At 39.1% G+C, this 12459-nt stretch overlaps 1 protein-coding gene across 1 annotated transcript; it reads left to right on the top strand.

Moving 5' to 3' along the window:
- Positions 1–4849: 4849 nt before the first annotated feature.
- LOC113905148 (stromelysin-1-like) lies at positions 4850–11515 on the top strand. Its single transcript, XM_027562132.1, has 10 exons — positions 4850–5085; positions 5849–6093; positions 6190–6338; positions 6467–6592; positions 7002–7166; positions 7346–7490; positions 8379–8512; positions 8932–9091; positions 10078–10181; positions 11111–11515. The coding sequence occupies exons 1-10, from the start codon at positions 4981–4983 to the stop codon at positions 11209–11211; spliced, it is 1434 nt and encodes a 477-aa protein (XP_027417933.1). The 5' UTR covers positions 4850–4980; the 3' UTR covers positions 11212–11515.
- The last annotated feature ends 944 nt before the right edge of the window (positions 11516–12459 follow it).

Here is a 12459-nt window from a genome sequence, read left to right as displayed (position 1 = left end):
ATCTTCTCAATCCAGGGATCAAACCCGAGTCTCCCGCATTGCAAGCAGATTCTTTACCATCTGAGCCACCAGGGAAGCCTTTAACTATAGACTAGTTAATCTCAGTTCTTCCCATTTTACAAGATTAATGGCATGCCATACCTTCTTCAAGAGATGGAAAATTCTTCAAGAGATGGGGATACCAGACCACCTTACCTGCCTCCTGAGAATTCTGTATGCAGGTCAAGAAACAACAGTTAGAACTGGACATGGAACAATAGACTGGTTCCAAATTGGGAAAGAAAGGAGTACGTCAAGGCTGTATATTGTCACCCTGCTTATTTAACTTATAGTCAGAGTACATCATGCAAAATGCCGGGCTGGATGAAGCACAAGCTGGAATCAAGATTTTTGAGAGAAATATCAATAATCTCAGATACGCAGATGACACCACCCTTATGGCAGAAAATGAAGAAGAACTAAAGAGCCTCTTAATGAAAGTGAAAAAGGAGAGTGAAAAAGTTGGCTTAAAACTCAACATTCAAAAAACTAAGATCATGGCATCTGGTCCCATCACTTCATGGCAAATAGATGGGGAAACAATAGAAACAGTGAGAGATTTTATTTTCTTGGGCTCCAAAATCACTGCAGATGGTGATTGCAGCCTTGAAATTAAAAGACGCTTGCTCCTTGGAAGAAAAGTTATGACCAATCTAGACAGCATATTAAAAAGCAGAGATATTACTTTGCCAAAAAAGGTCCATCTAGTCAAAGCTATGGTTCTTCCAGTAGTCATGTATGAATGTGAGAGTTGGACTATAAAGAAAGCTGAGAACCAAAGAATTGATGCTTTTGAACTGTAGTGTTGGAGAAGACTCTTGAGAGTCCCTTGGACTGCAAGGAGATTCAACCAGTCCATCCTAAAGGAAATCAGTCCTGAATGTTCATTGGAAAGACTGATTCTGAAACTGAAACTCCAATACTTTGGCCATCTGATTTGAAAAGACCCTGATGTTGGGAAAGATTGAAGGTGGGAGGAGAAGGGGACGACAGAGGATGAGATGGTTGGATGGCATCCATGACTTGATGGACATTAGTTTGAGTAGACTCCAGGAGTTGGTGATGGACAGGGAGGCCTGGCGTGCTGCAGTCCATGGGGTCGCAAAGAGTCGAACACGACTGAGTGACTGAATGGAACTAATGCCTCCTTCTTCTTCTTCTTCTTATTTTTTTTATCCTTCCTGTCCCTTTTCTGTCTGTATCATCTCTTTCCTTATATAGGACTTACATCTGCAGTCCTCTGGTTCTCCTTACGGCTCACTTAGATTATAATAGCCCCTGTAAGCCAGTCAGCTTTACCTTCTCCTCCTGGTAGTCCAGCTCATCACTACTACCAGATAAATCTCCTAGAAGCAGTGTTCTCGCTTATCTGGCAGAAACATTACGTGGGAAAACTTTCAGTCTAAAGACAACTGGCCTCAGTCAAAATACCAGCAAGGTGCTTTGTGGATCTCAACAAACTAAGGGCTTCCCTGATAGCTCAGTTGGTAAAGAATCCACCTGCAATGCAGGAGACCCATATTTGATCCCTGGGTGGGAAGATCCCCTGGAGAAAGGAAAGGCTACCCACTCCAGTATTCTGGCCTGGAGAATTCCACGGATGGAGGAGCCTGGCAGGGGGTTCTCAAAGAGTCAGACATGACTCAGCAACTATCACTTCACTTCACTTCATAATTGCTTTACAATGTTGTGTTACTTTCTGCTGTACAGTGAAGTGAATCAACTATATATTTACATATATTCCCTCCCTCTGAGACCTCCCAACTACCACCCTATCACGTCACAGAGTACTGGGCTGAGCTTCCTGTGTTTTACAGCAGGTTCCCACTAGCTATCTATTTCACACATGGTAGTGTATATACGTCAATCCTAATCTCCAAATTTGCCCCACCCTCCCCACCCCCCACTCCCACATGTCCATTTTCTATGTTTATGTCTCTATTCCTGCCCTGGACATAGGTTCATCTGTGCCGTCTTTCTAGACTTCATACATATACATTAATACATAATATTTACTTTTCTCTTTCTGATTTACATCACTCCGTATGACAGACTAGGTCCATCCATATCTCTACGAATGACTCAATTTCATTCCTTTTTATGGCTAAGTAATATTCCATTGTACGTGTGTGCCACAGCTTTATCCGTTCATCTGTCATCGGACAATTAGGTTGTTTCCATGTCACGGCTACTGTAAATAGTGCTGCAATGAGCATGTACTATACATGGCACATAAAAGGAAAAGTTATAACATTGAAAACAAAATTGCTTTAGAATATACAAAATTGTTTTATAATATACTTTTTCACTATTTATAGGGTCAGAGAAGCTATATTAGAAAAAAAGATTTGGAGGCTTATCTATGTTTATCTTATAAAACTTCAGGAACTTGCAGTCATTTTAAAGAACTACAAAGATTTTTTTTTTCCCCTCAAATGTCTGATCAGGGACTAGAACATTTATTTTTCAATGAGCTAGAAAACACTGAAACTACATCTCTATCAGAGGCATGTTGATTTTGGATGAGAGAAAAGAAATTGTGATCTTAGATTTTTCATACCCATCCAAGATAACCTTCCATAGGACAAGTTACCAAAAGAGATGCTCAGACTTGCTAGAGTTACTAAATTTCTCCTGAACCACCTTGGAAAATTACATAAAGACATACAACTGCCAACTGACCCCAAACGGGCAATTTCAGAATGCATAGGTCCAGCTTTAAAATGTTTAACAGAGTTCTTGTTTCTCAGTTTGTTTTCAGTTTTCTAGCTGAAAGGTGACTTGTCAGGTAGATTTGGCAGTATGGGGTTATGCTTGGACCGTGCACCTTTTCACACCTGTCTCCCTTCTGCTTCTACTCTAATCATCATACGAGAAAAAGTGCTTCACAAGCAATATTTTGTATCCTATAATCAGATTAAATACACGTCCTATTGGAGAACCCCCCAAATTTTGTGTGTGTGTGTGCTCAGTTAAATTGTTACACCAAACATATTACAAAATGCTCTCCTTCCTTTTCTAAAATCAAGTTGCCTGGAGCCACATAAAAGTCATTGTCATTACCAAGGAATTTGAATGTCGGATTTCAACACATTTACTACTGTTGTTGAGTGATCTGAGTCATTAGGCTTTTATAAATGAAAAAGATAGTCACCCCACTTGCAGATAATATCTGTTCCCAACTTCCTTTTTTGCTCTAGTTCACCTTTCAACCAATATGTTTGAATGTTTCTATGGAAATTAGACATGAAAAATAATATATATGATCTGATTTCAACTATGGAAAATGTATATTTTAAAAAATCTGTAAGCAACATGTTTTATTTTTACACGGTGAAGAAGAAATACTTCCCCTTATTAGTACTTCCTTTTGGCTGATGACATTCAAATTCATAGAAAAAATAGATAAAATTTTATAAATTGTCCACGAATGAGCATGATATAAAACAGAATACACAATTATTAAAAATCAGAAAAAAGTACTGTAAAGTGCTAATAGTATTTTTTCTCCTAGTAGCTTGACCATAAATAATTTAATTTCCTCTACATTTTTATGTATTTAAAATTTTCTATAGTAAAAATACAAAATTTTATTGAAATATAAAAACTTTAATTGAAAATATTTCATAGAAACATGGATTTCCATCAACAACAAAATCAAGTAAACATCTGAAATAAACTAAATAAACAAACATCTGAGTCACTAATGCCACTCCACAAAGAGGCTCCAACATATCTTTCCACAACTTCATTTTTCGTTTTTCACTACTCATGTTCACACACTTTTTACTTCAATAAAAAGTCAGCCCTTTGCCATTTTTTCAGAGACACTAAACTTTCTTGAGTTTGTTGGTTGTTTATCCTGTTCCTGGATTTTCCTCTGCATCCAAACTACTTCAGCCTTCACTCATTTGTGGCTTTACCCTAGGCTTTCTCTCAAGAAAATATCTTTCCTTCTTCATAATTCCTGTACAATTTATTTACTTCTTATAAAATTAGTTATGCAGCGATCATCTCCTCTAGTAGATTATACTCTTTTTTTCCTTCTTTCATCCTTCCCAGCTAATTTGGTCACTTTTTTCTATATTTCTCCTTTAAATGTTATCTTCAAATCTACAGTCTTAATTTGTTTATTCTGAAACATTTAAAACTGTGACACTTGAGAAACAAGTGAATAGCTAGAAGAATGATTGTATTGGTTGGAGGTAGCAAGGATCTTGTGCTATCCTGTCTGATTAGTCATGGAGAAGCATGCTAAATAGGAAGACAAAAGTGGAAAGTTATCAGATAGAGTCTTACCTGGACTAACTGCCTGCTTTTAAATCAAAGTTTGAATCAGATTTAGGTATTTCAGATCAAAGGCTCAAAAAGTGAATTTCCCTTTCAATTTTATTCTAGAGTGTATTTCTTCTGTTTTTACAGAATTTAACAATATAGACTGTGGCTATATATATTCAGCTTTGCATTTACTTATCTCTTATCACATTTGATTTTAAATACATTTTTCTTAAAACTGCATTTAAAAGTTCTACCGAATTCTGACTTTTTACCAGGTTAACTTACTTCTTTTCTCAATCCCACAAATGTAAACTGTCTAGTAAATTCCAGTCATTTTTTCCAGAATTAAAAAAAAAAAAATGCCCCAGTTTTCTTCTTACCAAGACAGGAAGCATTTCCTGGAGATTAATCACTCTTTTGACTTGCAAAATTGGAAACGTTGGGAGAAATTAGTAAAGTAGGTTGTATCATCCTACTTTGGATTCAGATGTTTTGGAAATGGTCCTGTTGCCATTTGGAAGAAAGCAATCATGAGTCAAACTGCGGGTGATCTAAACAAACACTGTCACCTTATAAAAATCGGACTCTAGACCGTGGACCTAGTAGAAGATAGACAGAGAGCAAGCCATTAAGACCACATCAAGCTGAGAAAAGTCAGTGGAAATGAGAAACCTTCCGATTCTGCTGTTGCTATGTGTGGCGGTGTGCTCAGCCTATCCACTGGACAGGGCTGCAAGGGACAAGGAAGACACCATGGAGCTTGTTCAGGTAACTAAGGGGGCGGTCCTCACATCCCTGATGGCCCGGTGGGGAAACTAGCTCTGCTTTCTATTTATAAAGCTCACACAGAATTGTTGGAACTGACCATGTATGAAGTGCAAAGGCAGAGTTATATGTGTTGCACATGGAAAGGGTCTCAGTATCACTCACCTGGGCTTCTCTTTTTATACTGGAAGGAACAAAAGCCAGAGATATTAGGTACTAAGATCAAAACCACCTTAGTAGCAGCATTGTTTAAGGTACGTGAATAACAAGCAGAGAGTATATGAAATGTGTCTTGTTTTGAAACTTCTGTAGGTATTTTAATCCAATATAATGTTAGCTGGATATTTTTATTGCTGCTGTCATGTTTAGACATAGAGATTTTTTTTAAGTTTTTTTCTTAAGCCAGCTCCTTATGAGAAGTATAAAGTGGAAAATTGAATAAATGTAGCTGAAATAGACAAATACACACAAGGAAGTTTGATTGTTTGTTTATCTCCTTTAAGTTCCCTAGATATTTACCTTGATTTTCCAGTTCATGGCAATTTTCATTGCTCTGGTAGTAAAATAAGCTGCACAGATTATTCTGTTACAAAGATAAAGCAAAAGTGAAGAAGAGTCTGTAACTGAAGAATTAAACATGACATTGACTTTTATTTCAGTAAGCTAGAAGACTATTTCAAATAGATAAAGTGAGCAACTGCACAAATTTTCTGTAAACCACTAAAAATCATAAGAATAACCTAAAACTATACTTATTTTCCATTAGCAATATCTAGAAAACTACTACAACCTTGCAAAGGATACGAAACAGTTTGTTAGAAGAAAGGACAGTAGTCCAGTAGTCCAAAAGATTCAAGAGATGCAGAAGTTTCTGGGGTTGGAGGTGACAGGAAAGCTGGACTCTGACACTCTGGAGGTGATACGCAAGCCCCGATGTGGGATTCCTGACGTTGGTTTCTTCAGCACCTTTCCTGGGTCGCCCAAGTGGAGGAAAACTCACCTCACGTACAGGTAATGGGTCCAAAGAGATTTTTACATACTATGAGATTTTATAAATTACTATTACAGGAGAAAATAGTATCTTTATTATTACTTTTTTTCATACAGAATTGTGAATTACACAAAGGATTTACCCAGAGATGCTGTTGATTCTGCCATTGAAAAAGCTCTGACGGTCTGGGAGGAGGTGACTCCACTTACCTTCTCCAGGATCTATGAAGGAGAAGCTGACATAATGATCATATTTGCAGTTAGAGGTAAAAAAAACAGAAACAAGGGGGAAAAAACCCACACAAAATTTTATCTGGTGTTGTTTCATTAGAAAAAGATTGCAAAGAGATCCTAATTATTGATCATCCAATAATTTTTTCTCTCTCTCTCTTAGAACATGGGGACTTTTTGCCTTTTGATGGACCTGGAAAAGTTTTGGCTCATGCCTACCCACCTGGATCAGGGTTTTATGGAGATGCTCACTTTGATGATGATGAACAATGGACAAAGGATACATCAGGTTAGCGACACATCTCTCAGAATGATTTTGGTGTTGATTTTTGTTTTAACTTGGAGAAGTCTCAATAACTAAGAATATTGGAGAAATGGAGTGTAACAGATTTCCCAGTGGGACAAGAATCAGCAGAGGCAGACTAGAGATGGGAGTAATTGGATATGGCTGGATACTTTGTCTCAAAGACTGATTTCAAGAATGAGTCTTGAAAAACACTTGACTTTCCATTAAGTGTAATCAGTCAATTGATCAATTAACCAAAAAAAAGGTGGAGAGGGGGGCAAGAAAGGTACTGTGTTCTTCCAGGAAATAAGCGACTATAATAGCTGACCAAATGAACATAATACACAGCTGACCTGTATACTGGATGTGTATTTAAGGAATAAGTAACTGTTATCTATGATTTCTTAAATAGGAATCAATTTATTCCTTGTTGCTGCCCATGAACTTGGCCATTCCCTGGGTCTCCAGCACTCAACCGAACGTGAAGCTTTGATGTACCCAGTCTACGACCCTCGCACAGACCTCACTCGGTTCCGCCTTTCTCAGGATGATGTCGACGGCATTCAGTTCCTGTACGGTGAGTGATGCCGGAAAAATTAGACGTGGTAGCTTTGCAATGATGGTCTTCAGGAAAGCTTCCAAATGCTTGAGGCACTTGAGGCACTTGAGGCACTTTGAAAACATGTGGGAAGCATATACAGTGACAGAAGCATCATTTCCTGCTGATGTTTGCATCCTCACCTCTGTCCCCTTTAGGGTCTCCCCCAGTTTCCCCTAATGACCCTGTGGTGCCCACGGAATCTGTGCCTCCCGAACCCGGGACCCCAGCTGCGTGTGACCCTGCCTTGTCCTTCGATGCAATCAGCACACTGAGGGGAGAAATCCTGTTCTTTAAAGGCAGGTCAGTCCAGAAAACGTTATATTCCTATCTATTCTTTTGATGTATCAATGCAATGCTTAGAGAGGAAAACAAATAGAAACTTGATAGAGATTTTTAAGTATTTAAAACAAAACAATTTGGCTCTGAGACTTGAAATTATTCTGACGCTCCACTTTCCACATTTTCCTAAAACTGTCAAGTTCATTTTCAAAGACTTAGGATGATTTGATTTTTATCCTGTAACTATCACTTCCAAATATTATTGAGTCATGGTTACTTTTGAAAAGTCACAAGTAAAACTTTAGAATCTGAATTTTACCTTTGCTTCCTTTAAAAATGATACCAGGACACTATTACATTTAATCAATTAATTTACTCACTGCTGGATAAATATGCACATGATTAAACCACACAAGTGGAAAGAAAGTTAAAAGAAGTCATCATCACATCACTGATTCAGCTTCTCAGTTCTCCCTATCTCCATCCATAGTGATGAATGCTTAAATATCCTTCCAGAATTATTCCGTGTATGTATAAAAATATACTTACATGTACGTATACACATCTGCCTTTATTTTTGAAAATATACATCATGGTGTAATATATATACTGTATTGTATGAATTGTAGGTGTTTAAAACTTATAGTCAGTTGATTAATTTGCATTATAGGATAACTTCCCTTTCACAGAGACATTATTCTGGAATCCTATGCCAACAGGTCCAGTGCAGTCTTCTGGGGGGAAAAAAAGAAAGATTTTTCCTTAATGGCAACATACCTGATTTCTGTCTGTCATTGATCCTAGAGGATGTGGAAATGGAGGGAAATGGGTGAGGAAGGAGAGTGAGGAAAATATGCTAAAAGGTGGAAGACTTTTTTCAATTTTCATTTCTTTTTGCATATATTTCAGACATTTTTGGCGGAAATCTTTCAGGACATTCGAACCTGAATTTCATTTGATCTCTTCATTCTGGCCATCTCTTCCTTCAGGCATAGATGCCGCATATGAAGTTACTAGCAAAGACACGGTTTTCATTTTTAAAGGTAATTATTATGTAATAATTTCTTTAATTTGCTGAAATAAAGCCTCTCACCTAAAAATTGATTAAGACTTTAATTTTTTTCTACAACAAATTTTGTCTGGTTTATTTCTTAAAGGTAACAAAGCTGTAATTGAGACTGGCATTATTTTATTTATATTTTATAGATGATGAAATGAACACAAGAATAGAAATAGCCCAGTTGTAAATTCCCTCATTTGGAATTTACAACTGTGTTCATTCCGTCTGTGTTCATTCATTCAACCTACAAGTTTTTGTTTAATGTCTATTTGGGGCTGCTAAATCTAAAATTCTGGCTTCTTTTTCTACTATGAAAGTCAAAGGTGCTAAGAAGTATTTCCAAAACCGAAGACTCAATTGTTATAGATTCAGTGTGATTGTGTTTTTTTCTCATAAAAACAGGAAATCAGTTCTGGGCCATCAGAGGAAATGAGATGCAAGCAGGTTACCCAAGAGGCATCCATACCCTGGGCTTTCCTTCAACAGTACGGAAAATAGACGCAGCCTTTTCTGACAAGGAAAAGAAGAAAACGTACTTCTTTGCAGAGGACAAATACTGGAGGTAATATTTGTTTGTAATAACTTTGTATGATCCTGCTGCTGCTAAGTCACTTCAGTGGCATCCGACTCTGTGCGACCCCATAGACGGCAGCCCGCCAGGCTCCCCCGTCCCTGGGATTCTCCAGGCAAGAACACCAGAGTAGGTTGCCATTTCCTTCTCCAGTGCGTGAAAGTGAAGTCGCTCAGTCGTGTCTGACCCTCAGCGACCCCATGGACTGCAGCCTTCCAGGCTCCTCCGTCCATGGGATTTTCCAGGCAAGAATACTGGAGTGGGGTGCCATTGCCTTCTCCGTGTATGATCCTAGTTAGGGAAATTATCTTCTTTCTCTAAGGAAGTCGCCTGCCTTCCTCTTAGACCTTCGTCCCCCACAGGAGGAACGGTGGGGCTCTAGACAGCTGTGGGGGAGTCCCTGTGTGTGTGGTCAGACCCCAGTCATGCTCAACCCTTTGCGACCCCATGGACTGTAACCCTCCAGGCCCCCTGTCCATGATTTCCCAGGCAAGAATATGGAGTGGGTTGCCATTTCCTCCTCCAAGGGATCTTCCTGACCCAGGGATCGAACCCGTGTCTCCTACATTGGCAGGAGGATTCTTCACTGCTGAGCCATCTGGGAAGCCCCAGTGACAACATATATGAACCAAATATGATAGAAAACTTGAAATTTGTATCTGAAATGAATGATTGGATTCACTTTGTGTTCACATCTTTGTGATAGAAGGATGATTAAGATTCTTTCTCTCCAGACCTAAGAAATATGGTAGCAAACAGCATCTGCTAGATCAAGATGCTGCCTCTCTTTCTGGTAGAGATACAATTTTAAGAGCCAAGTTTGCGGTACCATTAAAGTCACACATTTCTGTAGCACTAAACACGCCTGACATTTATTTGCAAATCTCGGAAAGTTGATTAGAATTCCACATTTTTTGCCAATTTTGATAACACGGCCTCTGTGCAATGCTGAGCTTTGTTTCTTTTACTTGGTGCAGATTTGATGAGAAGACACAATCCATGGAGCCAGGTTTTCCCAAGCAAATAGTGGAAGATTTTCCAGGGGTTGAACCAGAGGTGGATGCTGTTTTTGAAGTATTTGGTAAGAGGACACTCCTTTTGTTGGCAGTGGGGCACTTGAAACATTCTGTAGTACCAGAAGAAAGAGGAAAGCTGAAGTATTTAATAAAGTTTTCATTAACCAGGTTCCTCCTCCCAACCCTAAATTTCAGCTTACAAATTTCATATCAATTGTATGACTACTTCGTATAATAAGCTGTATAAAAACCCCCTCAAGTGGTGTGGCCAAGTTCAACAGTGGCCAGCTGGCTTCTCCATCCCACCACTAATTCCCACGGAGAGTTTCTCTGTCTTTCCTGAGTAGTCAGTCAGCTGCCAATATTTAACTTTCCATGAGCCCAAAGTTAAAAAAAAAAAAAAAAAAAGGATTTTCTCCCACCTCAGGGATAGATGGGTGGAGGGATAGATGATCTTTATTGAAAGGTAACCTGAGCACCAGGATGGCAGAGTCAGAAAGGATCGTCTGGTTCTGAAAGAGTTCCTGAGATTCTCTGAGGCCAGAGAATCAGGCTTCTTTGTCAGCAAAGGGGAGGAGGAGTATTCGGGAGGAAAAGTGTAAAGATACACAGTTTCTGAAGATGCAGAGAATTTTATCTGATTTTAAGCAGAATAACCTAATAATCCAGAGCCTGGTTCTGCTGTCAGACAGAGCTGGAGTGGGGTGCTGTTTCCATCCTTTCCTTGTTGAGTGACCTTGGGCAGGCATTTAAATTTGTCTGAATCTCAACTTCCTATCTGTAAAATGGAGTTAGATATATGTGCCTCATAGGACTTTTACAGAAAGAAATGAAAATAAAAGTCATGCAAAATGCTTACCATTGGTCCTGGCACATAGTAAATCTCTACAAACACTTTCTACTTTTAGGTATCTGTTATTCTGAGTTCTGTGTGTTGCCAAATTTATTTACTTGAAGAAAAATATCTCATTATTTCCCCTGTCTGCATTTGCAGGGTTTTATTATTTCTTCAGTGGATCTTCGCAGTTTGAATTTGACCCAAATGCAAAGAAAGTGACACATGTGTTGAAGAGTAACAGCTGGTTGAATTGTTAGGAGAGATGTTTAGAAGGCATAACTGGGCATTTTACGTTAAGCCGATAACTCTTCACCTAAGTCTCTGTGAACTGAAATGGTTCGTGTTCTCCTGTGTGTGCAGTGATGGAGACCAAGAGTGTGAGCTGTGTGTCTTGCCCACTAGCCTCACATATCACAGGGCATTCAAATGGGCTGTGTGTTTGTACTCTGGTCACGTACCTCAGCCTCCCACGGGAACAGGGTTAGCACTCTGCAACAGGCAAGCGACTGTATATAGACTATTTGCTTATTATTTAATAAAGAGAATCTGTCAGTTAACTTTATCATGTTGTTTGTTTCAATGAATGCACTTTCCTCACAATCTTGGGTGTGTTGTGGACTGATCAGTCAACAGTGGAGGTACAGGATCAGGGTCTCCACGTTTGGGACCTCAAAATGAGCTCAACCAGAACTGGAAACAATCTGCCATTTCCCCTCCCCAGGTGCCCTACCAAAGGGATGCTATTTCCACCAACAAGGCTTCATATGTGTTCCCGACACACCTAAGGAGAAAGATCAAGGGAGCTGTCACCACACAGGGCAGGCTCTGAAAAAAGTTGTGAGGCAGAATCCTATAATCAAAGCAAATCACCTAGTTCACACACCTCATTTTTTCTGGTGGGGAAATAAACCCGTTCTTTATCTTCTCCTTTTACTTATATATTCCATCAATGGAGTTCCTTTCCCTGCACAGGTAAATAACTGTGCTTAGATCGCCTCTATCCACACATGAAAATGCCCTCCTATACTCATTTTGTATCTGTCCATGTCCCCATAAGCCCCCATGGACAAATGGTTATCTTAAACCAGGTTGCCACTCCTAAGTAATATGTAGCACAGTACTGGCTACACAGTAAGAGCTCATTCATGCTATCACTTATTAATTCATTTGAGAATAATTTATTACTAGTACTCCATGTCTCAGGTATTGTGCTGGGTTGTGGGCATGGGAGCCTGAGGAAATGGACACTGTCCCTGCCTCACTGAGATTATAATCCAGCAAGAAAGACTGTATGCAAAGAGTGACAAACATGGATACGCAACTGTGGTTTTAGGAAGAGTCATAAAGGAAAAATTCGGCTTCTTTGAGAGACTAACAGGAGGAACTCCTTTGAGCTGGGTGGTTTTAGAAGTTTTGGAAGAATGGCATTGGAGAATGTTTTGAAGGAAGACATGAAAACTAGCTGAGAAGATGGTTTGGACTAAAGCGGTCACAGGGGAGAATCA

Source organism: Bos indicus x Bos taurus, chromosome 15 (assembly GCF_003369695.1).
Source record: "Bos indicus x Bos taurus breed Angus x Brahman F1 hybrid chromosome 15, Bos_hybrid_MaternalHap_v2.0, whole genome shotgun sequence".
Lineage (NCBI taxonomy): Eukaryota > Metazoa > Chordata > Mammalia > Artiodactyla > Bovidae > Bos > Bos indicus x Bos taurus.
The sequence above is the reverse complement of the archived record's forward strand: the minus strand, read 5'-3'. Positions and strand labels throughout refer to the sequence as shown.